Source organism: Cyprinus carpio, chromosome A2 (genome assembly GCF_018340385.1).
Source record: "Cyprinus carpio isolate SPL01 chromosome A2, ASM1834038v1, whole genome shotgun sequence".
Taxonomy (NCBI): domain Eukaryota; kingdom Metazoa; phylum Chordata; class Actinopteri; order Cypriniformes; family Cyprinidae; genus Cyprinus; species Cyprinus carpio.
This window is the reverse complement of record NC_056573.1, coordinates 8,348,414-8,371,490: the sequence shown is the minus strand read 5'-3', so window position 1 is coordinate 8,371,490 and position 23,077 is coordinate 8,348,414. Positions and strand designations below refer to the sequence as shown.

Genomic DNA, 23,077 nt, shown 5'->3' with positions numbered 1-23,077 from the left:
GAATGCAGCACGAGTCAGGGATTCCTTTGGAGGCTGGCTCCATTATCATTGAAAAAAGGAAAACTATTAACAATCTAAACCTGAACAAAAAATGATGAAAAATGACTGAAAGATTTACAGAGTAAGGATGAAAAAAGATTGCAATATTTACAAGAGAGGCTGAAAAGATATTTATAATATATAAAGGGTGTAAATCCAGAAAAGACAAAAGGATGGAATATTTAAAAGAGCTACACATAAAGGACATAAACAGCACAGGAATAATAAAAACACTATTCAGTCAGTTGCACGGGGACTGCTCCCTCGGTTAAAAAGTGAGCCATAAAGCTGTGCCTTGACCGAATGGGCTTTTTCAGGAAGAATTAGTTGGCTGCAACCCGAACGAGAATCTGCAGCGAGTCCATCTGCACTCTTTACACCGCCCCCCCTCACAGCAGGTGCCTGCTGCCAGAATCTCCTCAATAAAGTTGTGGAGGACCTTGCGTCGCCTTCACACACCCTCTCCTACAACACAGGTGATACCCTATGAGGCAGCGATACATCCTACACTGTGGGCACAGGATCCTGAAGGCCGTTCCCCACACCAGCCGGGCTTGGAGAGACGGTAATTGAAAGACCGTCTCTCCTGGGAGGTTATTGTGCCCAGGGAATGGCCTAATGAGGTTTTTTACTGCGGGGAAAGGCCTCATCTGCCACAAGACATTGGGATGGGAGGGTCAGCTCCTGGAAGAGGACGGTCAGGTGGCAGATGGAGGGTGCCACCATGGAGTGTCTAGCAAGGCTGGTTGGCCTCAGTCCCACCATCGCTTTCCGCCAAATTTCCTGACCATCACAAATCACCCGGAAGCAATCCTTGCATCCACAACAGCAAGGAGAACTTGAATGTACTTTTCTGAAGAAAATGTGATATGGTGCTATGCAGTGGCAAATCCGGCACTGTGATAGGGTGTTCTGCCGTTGCAAAAGAGCCAACCACCATGTCTATAGAATGTTTCCTGGTGCTGAGAACATGGCTTCTTTATATTGCAATAATGGATGCTTAAGGTGCTCTACATGGTTGCATCGGGTCCTCTACCAACAGTTGTACTATTTTGATATTTGCAGACTGGTTTCCTCCACCGTGCAAAACAACCAGAGCACACCCTGGAAAATCCATTTAGACCTTCCTGAAATTTAATCGCCCATCATGATCTTGAACTAAAGCATCAATCACTGATTTTTAACTGAGAAAAACTATCATCACTTTACACTAAGGCTCAATTAGTTCACATTGTGAATGTATTAACTAACATTTACTAACCATGAAGCAAATCATTACTATATTTAGTAATCTATTGTTAAACGTGAGTTTCTTGAAAATACAGTTGTTCATTGGTTGTTGTCATGTTAGTTCACGTTGCCCTGTAACCTTATTTTCCCACCGGTTTTTAATACATGTATTAGATAAGATGTTGGACACTAAACATAACCAAATATTACTAAAATTCAAGTTAATAAAACTTTAAAAAATCGCTATACAAGGGTGGGGTTTTCGAACCCTGACCTTTACAGCCAAACCCAATTTCTTATCCCAATTGCGTTACTTAACTCAAGTGAGAATCGCGAGCCTAGAACTACTCTACTTTATGATAATTAACAAGTCATAACGATTTCTTTATCATTGTTTGTCGATATACATGGTTCAGTTACAAAAAAACACCTTTGACACATAGGCCCTTCGCTTGCTCTTAAAAGGACATAGATTTTACGGCTTCAGCTTCGGAGTTCTAGACGCAGAGGCTTCTCTTAGGTTTACTCAGCAAACATCATTCCCCTCTGGGCTCAGGTTGACCCCCGTCCCTGGACTAGATGCGACCAAGTCGATTGTTAGAATGACAAAAACGCAGAGCATCTGTCTCTCTGCCAAGAAGCCTGCAATCGCACTGTTGAGCCAACGCAGGCTTTCCGTTCGATGCCGTATGCAGACTAGCAGTCTGCCCTCGCCAAGTCAGTCGGGGCAGAATGAACAAAAAAACGGGCCTGCTTCTGGAGGAGCATCTTGAAGACCTTCAGCCAGGTCCATCTTCATTTCCCGAAGGAAAAAAAAAAATCCAGGCAGTTGCGGCCCTCCCGACTTAAGCTGTTTCCACCGAGGTGAATAATCAAGATGTCGGGAGCAGAAGCCTTTGGCCCTGAGAGACCGCAGCACTGGAAGCAACTGCTCCCAGATTCTGCCTCCTCTGCCCTCCCAAGTAATCCTGCAGCGAAGGCCCAAGGCCCTGTCGAGCCCCTGCTCACCAATGTGAGCATTACAGCCTTCGCATATTGAACTTCCACAATCCATACACAAGGTACTTTGTCATCCGCCATCTCGAAGAAGAGTGAGGGTGCTGTGATTTGGTGCCAGTATTTAAGATGAGCGCTGCATTTCATTGGCAAAAGGTGGTGCTGTTGCTCATTCTACAGGCAGCGACCGCTTTAGAGCAGTGCACAATCAATGAATATCCCACATTTATGCCAAGCGATTGCTGTTTATAATTTATGAAAATGTATATGATGCAGTGTATATATGGTACCATATTTTAGACTGTTGTAAGAGTGTATTTTATCTCCCTAATCTGAAATCGAAGGAGCAGCCTCCAATAGTAAGACACATTTCAAAATAAGAGTCCCGGTGTATATCCGGTCTGGTTTTATATTAAAAGCCATGCATATGTATAATTTCTCCCCTGGTCATGCTGATGTTTTGTTACACCAATAAAAACCCCTGCAAAAAAACAGATGCATTAGAGCAGTGGGTTCCCAAACTTTTTTAGAGTTGGAGTACCCCCTGAGGCATTAACTTTCTGCATACCTTTCCACTGCAACCTTTTCCATTAAAGGATATATTTGCACCCTAAATAGCCTTTGGGCCATATTTTATCTTTATAAATACATTTACAAAAATAATATTTTAAATAAAAAAATTCAAATGGAAATAATATAATGATGATAAAAATGAAAAATTGTTTCGTTTCTAACGAGAGGAATTACTGACAATACTGTGAAGAACATCACTTGATACTACACACTTTTGCTCGTTGAACTGTTGTATAAATCAATGTCACATTAGCAATCGAGTGGATATTTGGATTTGCTTTCTTGGAGGGTCAATTTTGTCCCCACCACTTTTTGAAACATCTCACGGTACAGGTGAACATAATAAAAATTTAAGTCAATCTCCTGTTGACTAGCAGTGCATTCTTCCCATTCGTTTGTTGATTAAATAATTTTTATGTTTTTTTTGTGATATTGTTGTGTGTTTTTTTTTTTTGATTTTTGCTTTTTGTTGTGGAGAGCGGATCTTGTTTTTTTTTAAGTGATGGCAGGCGACTTTTGAGCGCTCTGTGTGAAATTACAAAATATAATGTACACAAACATGTTCCTACTCCTTCATATACGATCACCGATTTTAATTGGAAAACATACTATACTTCGAAAGAACCTCCTGCATGATACCCCCGCCCATTTGAGAATGCTGGTTTATGTGGCAAATTTATGTGTATTCACTCTCGTAAAGAATCACAAGCTTAATAGTACTACTATTGTAGATTTGATGCTAAGCATTAAACACCAGTTCTTTGTCAATAAATTAAAATCAATGATTTCTGGACACCATAAGGTTATTTAATTTTTTGCAATCCTTAGTCCTGACATTAAATATTGTAAACAGTGAAAATATGCAGAGACATATTGTGGCCTTGATTAAAAAAAGTATAAAATAGTTTTTGGAACCAGCATACCTCGAGTAAGCAAGGTTTGGGTTAATCAACTGACAGTATATGTGACAGCAAGTTAACCTTGCTTTCTGGAATACCCCCTAGACCTTCTGTGAAGTTCACAAGAACACATATTTTTAATGTGCCACTGAAGAAGATTCAATAAAGACAAAAACACTTGATGTGCCAATTCAACCAAAATATTTATTAAAAGATTTAGAAAATGCCTGTTGTGCCAAATCCCACCCTATAATGTCGTACTAGCTCACATTTAAATATTATTTTAACTTTATATTAAAATTATTAATATCTGCATTAACAAGATTATAAAAAATAAAAAACAAATACCTTACTGTTGCAATAATAAAATTGTACAAAACTTGTTTTACACAATACTAATTTTTGTTTTAATTTCTTCACTTTCACGTACTTTACAGGGCTTACTGCTTTATCGTAAGTAACTAAGCCATAACATAATTTCATTATTATTTCAAATTAATTGTGGAGCCTTGTTTATTTAAATTTCTATGATTAAATTAATAAAAAAAAATATTCATCAACTTGCAAACTGTTGTTTTGGAAACTCTGGTCGGCAGGGACCCGAGAGGGACACAGGATTTGACACAACACCCCCAGTGAGCAAGCCAGTGGCGATGGTGGCAAGAAAAAAACTCTAAAGGAGATAAAAAAAAAACCTTGAGAGGAACCAGACTCATCAGGGGGAACCCATCCTCCTCTGGCATGGCGTACACATTATAATAACATTCTTATTTAAGCTAATTTATGAACTATTATGACTATGATAATAAGATCATTTATAAATATATTAAAATTAATTAATTGGTCATCCAATAATTGAATGCAATCAGGGGTATTGAAGCATCTCCCACCATCTAGCCGCTGGATCTGACATGGCATACAGGCTGGACACCCTGAGGTTGAGGAGGTAAAACAGATAAAATATGTTAGTGAATTGAATTGAATTGTTTTCATTCTGCAATACTGAAAAGAGCATAAACTTTCAGGTCAGATGTATGTCTTGCAAGAGACATTTCTGGACCCTCACTTCTGAGAACCATCATACACTTTAAAATCTAAGCTTTCACATCAAAGCACAATCTGTGGCAATGCATTCAGAATCCACGCTTAGCAAAAACGAATCTTTGAAAAACATTAACAAAGAATGAAGCATATTTGAAGAGCCTGTTAAATTTGTGCGACTGAGTTCATTTTTTTCATTTTCATTGTGTTTTTTTTTTTTTTGTAATGGCATATTTTTGATAGTTTCTGGTTTTTTTTTTTTAAGTTTTTTAGTTTTTTTTTATTTTTTTTAGTTGCAAATGTAATTCCATAAAGCACATGCCTCTGAACAAACACATTGTATGATAAAATGTACTGAAACACTAGACCTTACCGGTATTATTGACAAACTTTACCTCAGTGCTTTAATGTGCTTCTTCCTTTCCTTCTTAATCTTCAGCATTGTCCTCAACTCCAAACACATCTGGTCCTGTCCTCTGGCAATGAAATTAATAAATGAATAACGAGATCACTATATACACATTTACTAATAAACTAAAAAAATAATTATAAAAAAGTAAACTAAAACTTGCTGAAAGAAATTAGCACATAAGCTGGTATCTAGCTCATCATCATCAGTGTTGTAGCACACATGATCTTCTCAGACATTCTGACTTGCTTGTTCCTGGAAAGATTACAATATTCCTTTAAATGTGGTTATCGTGTGCAGTAGTACAGTGACTGAAGTGACATCTTTTATCATTTAGCTTTAGATGGTATATTGCACACTCATATTCAGTGTTGGAGAGGACTGCTATTGTCTCCAAAATCTTCCTACAACTTTACAAAAGAGCACATATAAATATTAGAATAGCAGAGGACTGCAAATAATACATCCAGTACACATTGTACAGATTGAAAACAATGTTAACCTGTTAGCCAGCACCCCCCATTATGGGACTCACAGCTGAAAATGCCCTACTGAACTTAAAATTGTAACAGTTCCTTACTTCAGTGTGTTACACACATAATTTTGGTGTCTTTGGAAAGAAGAACCTTTAGGCTGTACTTTTTATCAACCAGAGTTGATAATGCTCAAAAATATTAAAAGTTATAGACACTGAAGTGCCTTGAAAATTCATCCTTCCTGTTTTTGGGTCCTCCCTGTAGTCTTCGGCATCAATTGTTATGATGTCAGTGAAAAGGGCCTGTACAGTCTCGGTATTGTACTTGTGAACTTCTTTGTTGGTGGCAAATATGTGCAGAGCATCACACGACTTCTGGCTTCTTCACAGCCTGGAATAACAAAGCTCTATCGTCTTCCCTGAGAACTTCAGTCTTCTGCTTCACTTGTAGTCAGTTCAACAGTTCAGCGAAAGCGAGGTCTTCTTTCTGGCTCATGATCTCTGTGAGGGTGATGATTTGAAAATGGTAATTCCAGAACTCCAGCACATCCTCTTCATACACGCAGTGCGGTTTGGCTTTACCAAGTGGTGGCAGTTGATAACCCCTACGACGAGGCAAGATATTCCTCCAAAATGTTTCTTGCTGCCTTTGATCTGCTGAAATTTCCAGTTTACGTAAGTAAACAGGTCCTTTGAAACCATCGATATTTCATCGATGATAAGAATCTCCACGTCACGTAATCCTGCTCTCACTTCATCTAGGGCATTCCCAAGTCCTTGATAAGGTGGCTTCAGACTCCTTGGTGGTTTTAAAAGGGAATGCTGCCGTTCCAGTAAACGCAGACAACAGCACTGTGGGCACGGAGAGATCCCCTTCTTCCCGGAGTCGAGGGAGTTGTCACAGAATCTTGGTTGCTTCTGAGTGTATGCACTCGATAACATGTGATTACCCACAACTTGCACCACCTGACAAAAAGTAAAAAAACTGCTCTGGATAATGACCCCACACACGCTTCTGACACCTCTGGCAGACAGTGTAAAAAATTGCTGCCTGCATCTCATTTAGACTTTTAAACATCTTCCTCACAAATTCATTAGTCATCTGCGGTGCTTCTATCTGTGGTATGACTCCGTCTCCATCTTTACAAAGAATCCGGTATTCCGGAACATCATCTTGTTCATCCTCTTCTTCTGGATCGACATCTTGTTGTTCTGCAAAACACTCCAAGCGTTCAAGGTCGATTTCAGGTGCAAAAGCAGACCAAGCATTCTCAGATGGTCCTTCCCGCTGCAGCTGTTTAAATGCTTCGTCCACTTTTTTGCTGTGTTTTTCAAACATCTGCTGCTATGCTTAAACTAAGCCACAGACAGGCATTAGGAGACCAGGGTGTGCCAGGAGTTCAACACATGTTCTTTTGTAAAACTCCTGATATGTTGGATACCGTTGAAGTTTCATCTGTGCGTTTTGTTTGTTCCGCAAAACTTCTCCGGTTGCTTCTCCTCTGAAAACCGAGCATACCTGATAATTGCAGCATTATCAACAGTTCTCTTCTGAATAAATCCCATATCGTTGAGGAGTGGACATTCTTTCCTTTAGTTTGCTGACCATACACAACACGGTAATTCGACACAAAGTCTGCAAGGCACATTGTTTCAAACTCCAGTGTTTGAGGCCTTGCTCTGTATTTATCTATCATACCTGAAATCGTCTTGGTTACGTATGTAACCCTCGTTCCCTGAAGGAGGGAACGGAGACGTTACGAATAGGATCTCGCCCGAGAGCCCAATCACCTTTGAGTGGTACAAAATGAGCCAATGGTACACAAAGTACCTTGGTCTGCGGGATTTGCATCGTGAGCTCCGCCCTGCAGAGCACGTATAGAAGGAGCAACGCGAGCAACAGTGCTGGAGGAACCCAGGGTTCTGACTGAGGAACTCACCTGAGGGGAATAGCGCACACATCCAGTCCGCGGAGTGGAATGGCGCAGCAAGCGGATTAACACCGAGCAGGTCCTTACTGGCCCGAAGGGGCGAGTACCCGGGAGGACACGGGCTCTACACGGAGATTATAAAATCTCGTGAATGTGTTAGGTGTCGCCCAGCCCTCAGCTCTACAGATGTCTGCTAGCGAGGCGCCAAGCGCCAGCGCCCAGGAGGAAGCCACGCTCCTGGTTGAGTGAGCTCTCACCCCTAGGGGGCATGGCAGGTCTTGAGCCTGATAAGCCAGGACAATAGCATCCACAATCCAGTGGGATAACCTCTGCTTGGAGACAGCCTTTCCCTTCTGCTGGCCTCCGTAACAGACAAAGAGCTGGTCTGAGGTCCTAAGGCACCGAGTTCTGTCCACGTAGGTGCGGAGCGCACGTACTGGACAGAGCAGCGCCAGGGCTGGGTCTGCCTCCTCCAGGGGCAGCGCTTGCAAGTTCACCACCTGATCCCTAAAAGGAGTGGTGGGAACTTTGGGCACGTACCCAGGCCGGGGTCTCAAGATAACGTGAGAGTTAGCCGGCCCGAATTCCAGGCACGCTTCGTCAACTGAAAATGCCTGCAGGTCCTCGACCCTCTTCACCGAAGCCAAAGCCATCAGGAGCGCAGTTTTCAAAGATAAAAACTTTAGCTCTACTGAGAGCAAGGGTTCGAAGGGAGCTCTCTGCGGTGCTGATAGAACCACTGCGAGGTCCCAAGAGGGGACTTGCTGAGGGCGAGGCGGATTGAGAATCATTGCTAGTTTCAGGAACCTGATGATCAGATCGTGCCTCCCAAGAGACTTACCTTCAACAGGGTCATGGTGAGCCGAAATGGCGGCCACATAGACCTTGAGGGTGGAAGGAGACAGCCTTCGTTCCAACCCCTCCTGAAGAAAGGAAAGCACTGACCCAATCGGACATTTCCAGGGGTCCTCACGCCATGAAGAACACCAAGTGACGAAGAGGTTCCACTTCAAAGCATAGGCGTGTCTGGTGGACATGGCTCTAGCTGAAGTGATGGTAGCTACCACCTGTGGTGGCAAGGTACCTAAACCTTCCGTGACCCGTCCAGAACCCACACATGTAGGTTCCACAGATCGGAACGTGGGTGCCAGAGGGTGCCCCGTCTCTGAGAAAGAAGGTCCTTCCTCAGAGGAATTGGCCAGGGAGGGGCTGTCGCAAGGAGTACAAGTTCGGGGAACCAGGTCCGGCCGGGCCAATAAGGCACAACCATGAGGACCTGCTCCTCGTCCTCCCTGATCTTGCACAACGTCTGTACAAGAAGGCTCACTGGGGGAAACGCATACTTGTGCAGGCCCAGCGGCCAGCTGTGTGCCAGGGCGTCCGTGCTGAGGGTGCCCTCAGTCAGGGAGTAAAACAACTGGCAGTGGGAATTTTCTGGAGAGGCCAACAGGTCTACCTGAGCGTCTCCTAAGTGTTCCCAAATCAGCTGAACCGACTGGGGGTGGAGTCTCCATTCCCCGGGGTGAGACTGCTGACGTGAAAGCTCGTTGGCTGCACGATTGAGTCTGCATGGAATGTGAATGGCACGAAGCGACCTCAGATGCTTTTGACTCCACAAGAGGAAATGGCGTGCGAGTTGCGACATGCGGCGGGAGTGTAGACCACCCTGACGGTTGATGTACGCTATGGTCGCAGTGTTGTCCGTACGGACCAGAACGTGCCTGTCCTTCAGCAGGGCCCTGAAGTGGTGCAGAGCAATAAGTACTGCTAGCAACTCGAGGCAATTGACATGCCACTGAAGTCGGGGTCCTGTCCAGGAACCTGACGCAGCATGGCCGTTGCACATGGCACCCCAGCCCGTGGTAGAGGCATCTGTTGACACAACAACATGTCTGGACACCGGTTCTAGGGGCACGCCAGCCCGTAGAAACGAGGGGTCCAACCACGGGGTGAAGTTTCGGCGGCAGGCCGGAGTGATGGTCACTCGGAGCGTGCCCTGTTGCCATGCCCATCTCGGGACTCGGTCGTGAAGCCAGTGCTGAAGCGGTCTCATATGGAGTAACCCGAGCGGTATGACTGCCGCCGCAGACGCCATATGCCCCAGGAGCCTCTGAAACAGTTTCAGTGGAACCGCTCTCTTGCCCACGAATTGTCTCAGGGAATTCAGCAGTGACTGCTTGTTTGTAAGCTGCGCGAACATGGCGACCGAGTCTATTTCCTTACCGAGAAAAGAGATCCTCTGCACAGGGGAGAGCTTGCTCTTTTCCCAGTTGACCTGAAGACCCAGTCGGGCAAGGTGTCTGAGCACCAGATCCCTGTGCTCGCACAACCGCTCTCGAGAGTGAGCTAGGATCAGACAGTCGTCGAGGTAGTTGAGGATACGGACACCTTGTTCCCTGAGAGGAGCCAGGGCTCCCTCCGCGACCTTCGTAAAGACGTGGGGAGACAGGGCCAACCCGAATGGGAGAACCTTGCCCCTCGAAAGCAAACCAAAGAAACAGTCTGTGTCGAGGAAGAATGGAGACATGAAAGTACACGTCCTTCAGGTCGATCGCTGCAAACCAATCCATCGGATGAATGCATTCGAAAATGCGCTTGGGCGTTAGCATCTTGAACGGGAGTCTGTGCTGAGCTCGGTTCAAAGCACGCAAGTCCAGGATTGGCTGTAACCCACCTGTCTTCTTGGGTACTATGAAGTAAGGGCTGTAAAAACTGGACTTCATGTCGGCTGGAGGGACCAGCTCTATCATGCCCTTTGCCAGCAGGGTCACGACCTCTGCGCACATGACAGGAGCATCCTTGCCCACCAACATCGCGTGAACACCCCGAAACCTGGGGGGACACCAGGCAAACTGAATCGCGTAGCCGAGACTGATCGTCCGGATGAGCCAGCGGGAAGGCCTGGGGAGCTCTAGCCAGGCTCCCAGAAACCGAACCCGCGGGGTCAAGGGGGACTACAGGCGTACCCACGGTGGGGCAGCATGGTGGAGCAGACAGCCCCGGCATGCGAGGCATAGCGTCCCTTAGCGGGGGCGGAGTGCAGGCACTCGTCTGACTCCAAGTAGCAAAGAGGGCATGAGAAGGCGAAGCGAGCCAGCTTTGCATGGAAACTGGCAAGGGGAGAGGAGAACGAGGGCGGTGAGGAAGCACATCGCCAACTGTCGTTCGTGGCCTCTTGGGACCCGGAGGTAGAGGAAACAGCTCTTTTAGTGAAGGTTTGGGTACCACCGGCCGCAGGGCCAGTGGCGGAACAAAAAGAAAACGAGAACAAAGGATTCTCCCCCGGCCCTCCTCCGGGGGAAGGAGTGGTCCTGCTACCATCTCCTGAAGAGCTGACGTCTCCAACTCCGGGTCGCCCGTCTCAGGAACGCCGCTTGGCCTGGCGTTTGGCAGGCTTAGGGGCAGAGACGGGTTGCACCGCCCTTCCGCGGCCATCTCCTCGCTGCGGCCGGGGTGAAGGCTGCTGCTGTGGCTGAGCGGGAGTGGAGGAGGCCGCAGGGGGGCGCTGGGCAGAGAACTGCTGGGCAAAGCTCTCTACCACGTCGCCGAAGAGGCCATCCTGGGAGACCGGGGAGTTGAGGAGCTGAGCCCGATCAGGCTCCCTAATGTCTGCCAGGTTCAGCCATAGGTGGCGCTCCTGGACCACCAAAGTGGACATCACCTGACCCAAGGAGCGAGCAGTGACCTTCGTTGCCCGGAGAGCGAGGTCAGTAGCAGTGCACGCCACCTGTAAAACCCCTGGGTCAGAACTGCCCTCGTGTAGCTGCCAGAGCAACTTGGCCTGATAGACCTGAAGTGAGGCCATGGCATGCAGGGCAGAAGCGGCCTGGCCCGCAGCTCTGTAAGCCTTGGCCACAAGCATGGATGAGAACTTACAGGCCTTGGAGGGCAGCTTGGGACCACCACGCCAAGTGGAGGTGCTCTGTGGACACAGTTACATCGCAACAGAATGCTCCACCGGGGGAATCCCAGCATACCCCTTGGCCGCCCCGCCATCGAGGGCAGTGAAGGCGGAGGAAGAACCAGAACGGTTTCGGGCAGTTAAAGGTGCCTTCCATGAACTGGTTACTTCCTGGTGCACTTCCGGGAAGAAAGGAACCAGAGGGGGGTGCTGGCAATCTGCATGAGCAGCCCCCAGGAACCAATCATCCAGCCTCGAGCGCTCGGGACAGGGCGGAGGATTCCACTCAAGCCCGATGCTCTCCGCTGCCCGGGAAAGCACGGCCGTCAGCTCGGGATCGGACTCAGACAACGCTGGCACTCCTGAGGGAGGCAACGCAGCCGAAACCTCATCTCCCGAGGACTCAAGCCCGCCTTGTGATGCGGTGATCGATATACGGTCCTCTTCGCGAACCCCGAATGAGATGTCAGGAGCCTGAGAGGGTCCAGCAAACTCATCCGGAAACTCAACCGGCTGCGGCGTATGTGAGGGGGGTGTGGTCCGAGGAGGTTGGGTCGTTGGGGAGGGTGACACAGTAACCCTCAGATCACCCTGGCCACCAGCTGAAGTAGCCCTCTTACGAAAAGAAGAGCTAGAACGGGGTGTGGCAGAGGGGACTTTATACCTTTTAAGGTAATCGATTCTAGATGTAGAGGTAGAGATGGTCATGTCCCCGCAATGAGAACATGAGCCATCCACGAACGCAGTCTCAACGTGCTGGAAGCCCAGACACGTGACACAGCGATTGTGACCGTCACGAGGAGCGAAACCCAGAAACACACGGGCGAAATGACATCTTTATTATGACTTTTAAGGTACCATATCTCTTTTGTGAAAGAAATTTGCTCTTTCAGAGGTGTTGAAGCGCTCAGGGGAAACGCGGGAGCTGTCGCAGGAAACCCAGACGAACCGCTGAATTGCGCCGTCACACCAACACCAGCTCTTGTTTGTAACACTCTGGTGATAGCAGCAAGCGATGTGCTCGACTCCGAAGCGAAAGCTTGAATGCGAGTTGCTCGCGTTGCTCCTTATATACCCGCTTTGCGGGGCGGAGCTTGCGATGCAAATCCCGCAGACCAAGGTACTTTGTGTACCATTGGCTCGTTTTGTACCACTCGAAGGTGATTGGGCTCTCGGGCGAGATCCCATTCGTAACGTCGAACGTGACCGACTGAAAGGGAACCAGATATCCTCTGAATCAGGATCTTTGCTGTGTAGGACACTACAGGGCAAACTCATCTTCAGGGCATCATCATCCGTCAGTATAAACACAACATTTCATGAACACTTCTTCATTTGTAAGCTGCATGTTCGTGCCACAGACTCCTGAGCACTCACTAGCCTGTGTTTGGAGTAGGCCTGCATTATCTGCTTCATTTCATCCTCTTTGTTTATGTTGGTTTCACTAACACCCTTGATCACGGTCTTCAGGAAATCATTTATTTTGTGTTCTGGCTTGGAAATGTAGGACAACATATACATGATGCAGCTGAAAGAGTCAAGAACCAACTGTATGTCCATGTTGGCATTCCATGCCCTCAGCAAATCTGGGTTGTATCCATTCGCCCAAGCCTCCTTTGGATCACGCTTAAGCAAAATCACGTTTGAAGTGGACAGTGCCTCAGCGTATTCACAGTAATCATCCATGAACAGATTACATTTGGTCAGCAAGTCTGACAAGTTGTCAAAGGAGACCTGGGGATCGTTTAGCAAATCCCACAATGGCTTGAGTTTAGTCCTGGCTTCGTTCATTGCTTTTCTAACAGCATCCTGTCTTGTCTTCTTTCTGGCTGGGTGATTTTGGTCTTCGTTTTGATCTTCCTCAGAACGTTGTTGCCGTGGAGGGGTGATGGTGGTGCTTGACATGGGTAGTTTAGGTAACCCATATCTACACAACACATTTCCTTTCAAGCAAGATTTGGAGTGCTCCCTGCTGTGAAGTTGAACTTTGGTGACAATTTTATGAAGCTCGGGATCGGTGGTAGAGTCCGGCAACTGGCAGGTTATGTAACGGTCAATAAAGTCAAACACTACTTGGTCAGACTGATTTTCGAATTCGGGTGCCCCCTTTACCCAGGCCAGCAGATGAATGTGGGCTTCCTCTGGCTTGAAACTCGACGCGATAAAAGTAATCCTCGACTCCCCTGATGGGTTGAGCAGGTGACAAAAGCAGATGAGTCATTAACGCATCCACTCGTTTCTCAAACATCCGCATGACGGTGACGGGGTTACTTCGTAGAATTTCACATTTTGTCGTCCAGTCAAACTTTGAAAAGACAACCTCTTCACCTTGCTGAGCCTTGATTACCGTTATCACTTCTGGCCATCGCATTTTGGCTGCACTGAATGTGCAAAAAAAGTAGGAGTCCCTAACTGCCTGATCATGGTCTGTAGATCTCTCAATGTTTTCTCCCAATAAGATGGAGTGCCTCTCAAGGGTTGCATAAACCTTGTGACGTCACGGCTGTGGACCAGTCTTTCGACCTCAAGATCATCCTGAAGAAGCTTGTTGGAGATTCTACGTCCATCTTTTGTAACAGGTTTGCCTTTTTGCAACTGGATAAACATGCTGCTTCTAGCCATGTGCGTTTCAGTGACAAACTGTGCAAAGAAGAGATAACTCTGGTCTTTGGCAAAACTAGTATCCACGCAGAACAGTCTAGCATTGAAGTACATGCTTGGTGATAATGCAACTTGTCGTGCCTCATCAACTGTGTTCTGTCCAGTGGGAAACTGTACGGGGAAAGCCATGGCTTCCAATTTGGGAACCTTGAAAAATCCGACTGGCTTTTTTCCTTGAGCAGGTGCAATACTGAAGATTCCCTCACCGTACGACAGCAAGTCCTGTCAAATGTCAAGTGGCTGCATGCATGTGTCCAGAGTGAGTCCGGGCCTGAGTTCATCCTTTTCTTCTGTGCTGACATTCTGGTCATCCTGTTCAGAGACACCAACTTCCTGTTTCTCCTCTGTGTCATCCAGCTCATCATCAGGGAGAAATTCAAATGTGGCAGCGTCACATATCAAGATGTCCCTGTATTCTGAATTCATAGCTCTCAGTTTTGTTAACCCTGCTAGCACATTGTGCATATTCACTGTATGGAAGTGTTGGTATCATCTGAACTTGATGTGTCTTTTCAGCTTCACCTGTAGTAGCTGGGACTCACTGTTAGGCCTTAGGAGACAGTTGACTGTTTTCTCCACCTCAGAGGGCACACACACAACAGCACCATACACTGATCTTTGCTGTCCTTTGGGCAATACAACTATTTTTGCGAAAGGAACAATTTTGGCAATAAGCTGTCGTTCAAGTACATTCAATTCAAGCAGTTCTGCAGGGATGGGAGGCAATTCAAGTCTGTTTGCCACTGCAATAGAAGGCATGGATCCTCTCTTCAGATGACTGTCACAAGTGTGGCAGATCCACTCCTGTCTTCTCTCTTCTGGAACTGCACAAGAAACTGAGCAGGCACTGTCACAAGCATGAACATATTTCCCGGTTAAGCAACAGGCTGTAATATGAACATTTTTTATGTATCGTGTTCTATTACACATCTTGACTTGATTTGGAAAAAGAGTCCTGTGACAGACTGTGCAGATGTAAGCTGGACCATGCAGAATTTGACACCGAAATGCAGATATGGCCTTTTGCATCAAGCTGTTGGACACAGGCTGGTTTGTCTCATCAGAATTGGGTGTATCCTGGCTGAAACGAATGTATGGCTTGTATTTTCTTTTGATCTTTAGTGCACATTTCAACTTGTGAAGAATGTGGAATCCAGCATCGGTTAGACACTTCTGTTTCTTCTGGAGAGTACAATGTAGAATGTGATGTGACGTAAACTCTGAATCACTTGCATTTCTTCTGGCCATGTAGTCTTTCATTTTCTTCTGGAAAAGATAATCGTTCTTGTACCTCCTCACCATGTAGTCCTTCCTTTTTTTCTGGAAGAGAACATCAGTTTTGTACCTCTTGGCCATATACTCTAGCTACTTCTTTTTGGTACCCTCCATTTTCTTCTTCTGAAACTGCAAATTGGTGGCATATTTCTCTCTCTCGTATTCTCTTCTTTTTTTATCCCGGACTTCAATATGTGGAGCGGTGTTCTCAAGTCTTGCTTGCTTTTTATTCGCAATTTTACGCACTTCTTTTCTTCTTCGCTGCTTGTTTGTTTTTAAAACCTTTGTGACACTTTGGTTTTTGTCATCTGTAAGAACTAGATTTTTAGGGATTCTGACGTCAGCATTTGTTTGTGTTTTTGGCAGAGGTGACGTAACTTCTGATGGTGTCACACATGCTGATGATGAGCATGGTTCCTCAGACTGTTCCTCCATTTCAAATGAAACAAACAGTCTGCTGGTCATCTCATGCAGGTTGGTGAAAGTTAGCATAACTGCCGTTCCGTCACCAGTAGGATGTGGCAAACCTTCAGCAGTTCTGGAATGTGAATCAAAAAATTCATATCTTCCAGATCTGTCTCTGAACACAGCAAAGCACTCTGGAGAAACAATAAGCAGTGCATGGCTGACATCTGTCGAGAGACACTGAAGTCTTTCATCAAGAGGAATCCACCATGCGTCCATTTCCGGAGTTCCTCTGTCTCTCAGATATCCCATCAACACTTCTGACTTTTGGACACTGTAGTTGTGGTTAGAAGTTGAGATGCTCACAGGTACTTCACTCATGCTTAGAAGATCCTGTCGGAATCTTCCTTCAGCAATAAGCTGCATTTTAATGCCAACATACAAAGCATCCCCTTCCTCTAGCACTCTGTCAAGATCAGGCTGTTCAAACAAAGTTCCCTCACTGTGGTATGCAAGGAATGTCAGAGCTACACATGTGCATTGATGATTTCGTGAGAAAACATCATACCTTGCATCACTCTGGGAATGAGACGCCTGCACGGATAGAATTCTAGATGTGGTGTCGCCATCTTCGTGCTGCTGTCCATTAGAAAACTGAGCATCACCTTTACTGATGCCCGTCTGTCCTGTCAGGTCTAACTTTGTCCAACAAACTTTTTGAGCCATGGATCTCCTACCTTTCCGAGGCATCCTTCAAAAGAACAAAAGACAAAATATTAGAAAACAGACCAAAGACATAAGATAAAATAAACCATGACATATCTGGCGAACCCATTAATTAGAAAGAAATAACTTGGTCAAAGAGTTGGGAATTCTACAACTCCACAAGCATGTACAGACACGGAAATTGTGTAAATGTGATGCTCTCTCTGTAGAGATGCTCTGAAAACACCATCACATGCTGCATGTATGTAAACAAAGAAGTGCTTAATTTTCAAACATACTCCACATTAGAATAAGTTAATTTTGTTAAATTACAGCTTTTGCAATTTTATGATCATAATACTCAACCTTTTTTTAGCTGAATGGGATTAAATAATCCAAGTTTAACATCTTGATCATCTGTTCTGATTGTTTTTTAATAATAATAATAATAATAATAATAATAATAAGCATGTTATTTTTATTTTTGATTTAAATAAGTGTTTAGCAAACAAACCTTTTCTTCACTGAGTTGAACAGATCTCTGATTGATTTGTGGGAAGAACTGCTGCTTGGAGAAAATCCAAAACCTGGAAAAGGAAGACATATAAGCCAACTATAATTATAATAATATTGAAAAGAAAACGACATAGCATTGTTTAGGCATTTTGCTCTCTGACCAGGTGTTCAGCTGCAGAGAAAAATGCAGGTTGTGCTCTGAATAGATGGTCTGAAAAAACAAAAACAAACACACAATTAAACATATCCTATGTATGTGAAATAAGTTCAATATTAAAATTTAATAAATTAAAAATATACTATGTATGTGAAATAAGCCATAAATGTTTTTTTTTAATACAGTCAGATTTTCAATATAAAATAATTATATTCCAAACCTATAGCTACTGTAAGTGATTGGCCAAAGAGGGAAAACTGTTTATCTATAACTTACAGCAACTTAAAAGGAATGGTTCCCCCACCAAATGAATATAATTTCATCAGTCTCTCATTGACTTTATGTGAAAAATTACAAGCAAGGAAAAATCATTGAGGCCTACAACATTCCTCAGTGAATTCACAAAACTCCACATGCTAGTCACAGGTTCTGAAGTGCTATAGTGCATTAATGGCTCAGTAGTATCTCATCAATATTGCTTTGTCACCTGTTCATATTTTATCAATAAAAAAATATATATATACTTACTGGATATTGTGCAGTGGAAAGTCTGTAGTGCTCGCAATGCTGTAATCAGAAAAGAAAAAAGAAAATTAAAATCTGTTGACCCCATAAGCTACAACTTCTCTGATTTACAAGATTTCACATTTTCTTATTTCTGCATAGCTCACCTTTAAATGTACAACAACCAAAAAATGCAAACAAATCTCAAGAATTGCTCAGGAGATAAAGCTCAATGATCAATCTAAACAAAGAAAAAAAGAACAAAAAATTAATAAATTAGAGACAGGGACAGTTGATAACAACAAAACACAGGTCTACGACTTTCAATATACCTCTTATGACTTAGACCAGAAAAAAAATCTAATTTTATTCTTAATATAATGACAAATATATCAGGACACAGAAAACAAATTAGATCAGAGATATAACATGTGGATGTCTACCATATCTACACTAAACAGAGGAAACCGGAGCAATAATTACCAACATTAAGGCAACTACAACAGATTACATGCTGGGGGCTAAAAAGATAGTATTATTTCATTTATTTATTTTTTCAAAAAAGTCTTCTATACTCATCAAAGCTGATAAATTCAGTAAAAACAGTAATATTGTCACTTGTTCTTACAGCTTAAATTTACTTTTTATTTTTATTATATTTTTACATTTAATTTATTTTGGTGATGGCAAACTGAATTATCATAGTTTACTCCATTTGTCAGTGTCATGTTATCATCAATGTTGAAAACAGTTGTGCTGCTTCATATTTTTGTGGAAACTGTGAATTATTACTATTAAGTTTGGGTTCAGTAATTTTTTTTAATACTTTACTAAGCAGACATGAACTGATCAAAGGTGACAGTACTTAACAATGTTACAAAAGATTATGGACTTTAAAACTTTAACTTTTAACTTTGTATTCAAAGAATACTGAAAAAAAATCACAGTTTAATACAAAACTTTAAAATGCATCACAGTTTAGACTTCCGGGTGTGCTCATGGAGTAGTTGGTCGCATTGAAACCTCTCTCCCACTTTAACCTTGAAAATCCCATTTGAACTCGCTATTCTATTTGTTATTTTTAACAAAATAATATATGAGAGGGAGAAGAAGCACACTAGGCCACAAAAGATCGATAAAAATGCCCAAAGCCCAGGATAAAAGTGCCTCAGCTGCAAAAGCTAACACCCAACCGGACCAAGCTAGCAACATCACGGCTGGCGGTGCCGGGGTACTTAAGGAAATAGAGGACTTAAAATCAGATCTAAAAGGAGACAATGCCAAGCTCAAACAGGATATTGGCCAACTGGGACAAGAAATCAACGGTAAACTGGACAATATTGCAACCGACGTACAAGGCCTATCACAGCGGATGGACGAGGTGGAGGCCCGCGTGAGCCAGGTGGAGGGCTGGGCAGAGGAGGCGACTGAGGCGCAGTGCACCTGTCTTGAACAGCAGAGGAAACTCCAGATCAAAGTGCTTGATTTAGAATCACGATCCAGAAGAAATAACATGCGTGTCTTTGGGGTGCCAGAAGGACAAGAGGGGGATTCTGTAACACAGTTTATTGAGAAGCTTTTGCGGAGCCAGCTACAACTACCGGAGGATTTTAACTTTAAAATACAATGCGCACATCGGGCTCTTGCAAGTAAACCCCCGCCTGGTGCATCGCCGAGGGCTGTAATTGTAAACTTTCTGGAGTTTTCTATGAAAGAAATGATCTTGAGGGAAGTGTGGAAAAAAGGCAGGATACAGGTGGGCACCGCATTTATTCATTTCGACCATGATTACGCACCCGAGATTGTTAAGAGGCGCAGAGAATATAACGCCATCAAAAAAATACTCAAGGATAAAGGCATACGTTTCCAAACGCCGTTCACTAACATGAGGATTCATTGGGAGACAGGCGTGCGCACATACTCCAGCGCTCGGGAAGCTTATAAGGAGTTGAAGAGACGCGGATTTCAAGTGGAGGAGCCGGTTATAGCCGACGGAGGGAACAGCGCAGAGTCTCGTCTTCGGGAGCTATTGGGCTGGCAACCGGCGAGCTGCAGCGGGCCCGTCGTGGCACTCAGTGCGAAGGGCCAAGTTGCAAGAATTCCAGAGGGAACAATCCTGATTAAAAAGGAGCAGGGCATCAAGCTACAACGCGATGTTTTTCAGGGCAGGGCTTGATTATCTACTACGTAGGAGAGGTCACACTTTATCATTTACGTTGGACTAATAGGATGGACGTGTTTTTACATACAGACACATCTACCGTCTTTTTCGGGGCCTCTCGTCTAGAGAGACTTAACCCTCGACCTGCCAACGGGGTTACATGGGAGGAGGAAGAATCCTCTTCTCGTTTGAAAGTCAGTTCATTAAGGTTCATTTTTGTTATTGTTCAGTGTGTGTTTTTAGGGGCCGCTATATCATGTAAGGGATTTTGTTATTATAACAGTGTCTTGTGATTTAAAAATTGCTTCTTGAATGTAAATGGCTTGAGTAGTCCAGTGAAAAGAAAAAGCGTTCTAGCTAAATTGAGGAAAGATGGGTTACAAGTAGCTTTTCTACAGGAGACGCATATGTCCAAGCAAGAACATGATAAATTTAAAACATTAGGGTATTCAAATACATTTCATAGCTGGTGTAAAAATAGTAGGAAAAGGGGGGTGGCTACTCTCATTTCCAACTCTTTAAACTTTGAATTAATTTCTGAAAAGGCTGATAAAGAAGGCAGATTTATTATTATAAAAGGGAGAATTGATAATGTTGTGGTTACGTTTGCTAACATTTACGTTTCACCGGAAAGTGACAGGAAATTTTTAAAAATGCTTTTTGATACAATAATTTCAGTAAGTGAGGGGATTTTAGTTTGTGCTGGTGATTGGAATACAATCCTAAATTATTCTATGGATACAACCAGCTTCAAAAAACAAAAAACTGGAAGGTCAAAAGATCTTAATATTTTAATTAAAGAGATGGGTATGTATGATGTCTGGAGGGATTTCCACATGAAAGAGAGAGATTTTACCCATTATTCTCTCACACATAAAGTCCACTCCAGGATTGACTTCTTTTTGATGAACACAACTGACAGGTTTAGGGTGAAGGAATGCAAAATTGGAACATCTGATATATCTGACCACAATGTGGTTTATCTGTCTATTCATTTATCTAATCAACCAAAAACAACTCTGTGGCGCTTAAATATAAGCATTCTCAACAGGGAAACCACAGTGAATGACATTAAGAAGGAAATAGGAGAATGTGTAGAGGATAATAACAATGGTCAAGTAAATCCTGCTCTGGTTTGGGATACAGTTAAAGCAGTAATGAGAAGCAGACTTATCTCAAGAACTGCCTATTTGAAAAAGATAAAACGATTAAAATATGATGAGTTGGAAAAGATGCTTAGGAGTTTAGAACTAAAACAACAAGAAAGTACTAATGATCAAGAATTGACTGGACAAATAACAGTTATTAAAAATAATATAAATAATATGATACACGAGGAGATAGAGAAAAATGTAAGATTTTCAAAACAGACTTTTTACGAATCTGGTCCAAAAGCCACAAGAATTCTAGCTAGGCGCCTCCGAAAGCAACAACTGAAGCACTCGATTACCAAAATTAGAGACCCTTTAACTGATAGTGTAACTTACGATATTAATCAAATTCATAAAATCTTTGAAAACTACTATCAAACACTATACACTTCCTCAAAACCAGTGAATGAAAGTGTTATTACACAGTATTTTGGCAGAATTAGACCTGCCTTCCCTAGGATTAATACAAAATGAAGCTTTAACTGCCCCTATCAGTCGAAAAGAATTGGACGCAGCTATTGGAAAGCTGAAAACTAACAAATGCCCAGGTAGCGATGGGTTTCCAAATTAGTGGTATAAGATTTTCAAGGAGGAGCTTGCACCCGTTCTGCTGGAGTCTTTTAATTGGACTCTGAGTAGAGCAGAGATACCGCCATCATGGAGAGAGGCTGTAATATCTGTCCTCCCTAAGGAATATTGTGAGTCATATCGCCCGATCTCAATACTGAATGTTGATTACAAACTCTTTACCTCTATAATCTCTAAAAGAATGGAGAATTATCTTATAGACTTGATCTATGAGGATCAAACAGGATTCATTAAAGGCCGTCAAACTCATGACAGCATAAGACGAACATTGCATGTCATAGACCAAGCCAAGAAACAACAACTAAGTTTTGCTTTAGTCAGCCTCGACGCGGAGAAAGCCTTCGACCGGGTCAGCTGGCCCTTTTTATACAAGGTACTCGAGCGTCTTGGCTTTAACAATCAATTTATTAGGTGTATTCAGTCACTGTATGATAGTCCGAGGGCCAGGATTAAAATTAATGGACACCTAACTGATAGCTTTCAACTGTTTAGAGGTACTCGACAAGGCTGTTGCCTCAGTCCAGCGCTCTTCGCATTATACATAGAGCCCTTGGCACAAACTATTAGGCAAAATAAAGAGCTTAGGGGCATTAATATTGGAAATACTGAGCATATAATTGGACTATTGCGGATGATATTATCACCTACCTCCAAAATCCAGATGTAAGCCTCCCTAAACTTATGAGATCTCAGCCAGAGAAATGCCTAAACTCTGTCAATCTCTTAAACATTACTAAAACACAAGTTCTGACCATTAATTACTCCCCCAATAAATCCATACGACACAATTATAAACTTAAATGGGAAGCTAAAAAGTTAAAATATCTAGATGTGTTTATCTCCCAAGATCTAGATGATTTGTTCAGTTTGAATTTTGAGAAACTTATTGATTCTATACAGAAAGATATGAAGTGCTGGGCAATGCTGATATTAGACTTCAATGCTAGAATGGAAATAGTGAAAATGAATCTGCTTCCCAGATTTCTGTATCTTTTCATGTCATTGCCCATTAGGATTGCTGACTCGCATTTTAACGCTTGGGACCGGCTAATATCACGATTTATTTGGTCAGGGGCAAGACCAAGGATAAAATTTAGGACACTTCAGATCGATAAAGATCATGGCGGTTTAGCCCTTCCAAATCTGAAGGATTATTATTACGCATCTCAAATGAGATATATGGTTTATTGGTGTTCCCCAGAAACCGAGGCTCGATGGAGACTGATTGAACTATCCCAGGGACAGAGCCAACCTCAAACCCGTTTAGTAAGGTAAAGTTATCTCAAATAAAGATGGGAATCGTATAGTTGAAGATACACTATTCATTTGGAAAGAGATTGTAAATAAATACAAATTGACTAATGATATTAAACTTTTGATCTGGCCCTCCTGCAACCCGAGTTTTCGACTAGGTGAAATAGACTCTTCATTCTTGAGCTGGAAAGATCGAGGCCTCATGG

At 43.6% G+C, this 23,077-nt stretch overlaps 1 protein-coding gene across 1 annotated transcript; it reads right to left on the bottom strand.

Moving 5' to 3' along the window:
* Positions 1-15,520: 15,520 nt before the first annotated feature.
* Positions 15,521-17,786, bottom strand: LOC109078151. The gene is made up of 4 exons (XM_042714305.1): positions 17,742-17,786; positions 17,218-17,267; positions 17,055-17,127; positions 15,521-16,586 (listed from the first exon to the last, which is right to left on the bottom strand). Exon 4 carries the CDS (start codon positions 16,583-16,585, stop codon positions 15,521-15,523), a length of 1,065 nt encoding a protein of 354 aa, XP_042570239.1. The 5' UTR covers position 16,586; positions 17,055-17,127; positions 17,218-17,267; positions 17,742-17,786.
* Between the last annotated feature and the right edge of the window lie 5,291 nt (positions 17,787-23,077).

Coding starts and splice junctions, on each gene's coding strand:
- LOC109078151 (XM_042714305.1), bottom strand. CDS start 16,585: ATGCCTCGGAAAGGTAGGAGATCCATGGCTCAAAAAGTTTGTTGGACA.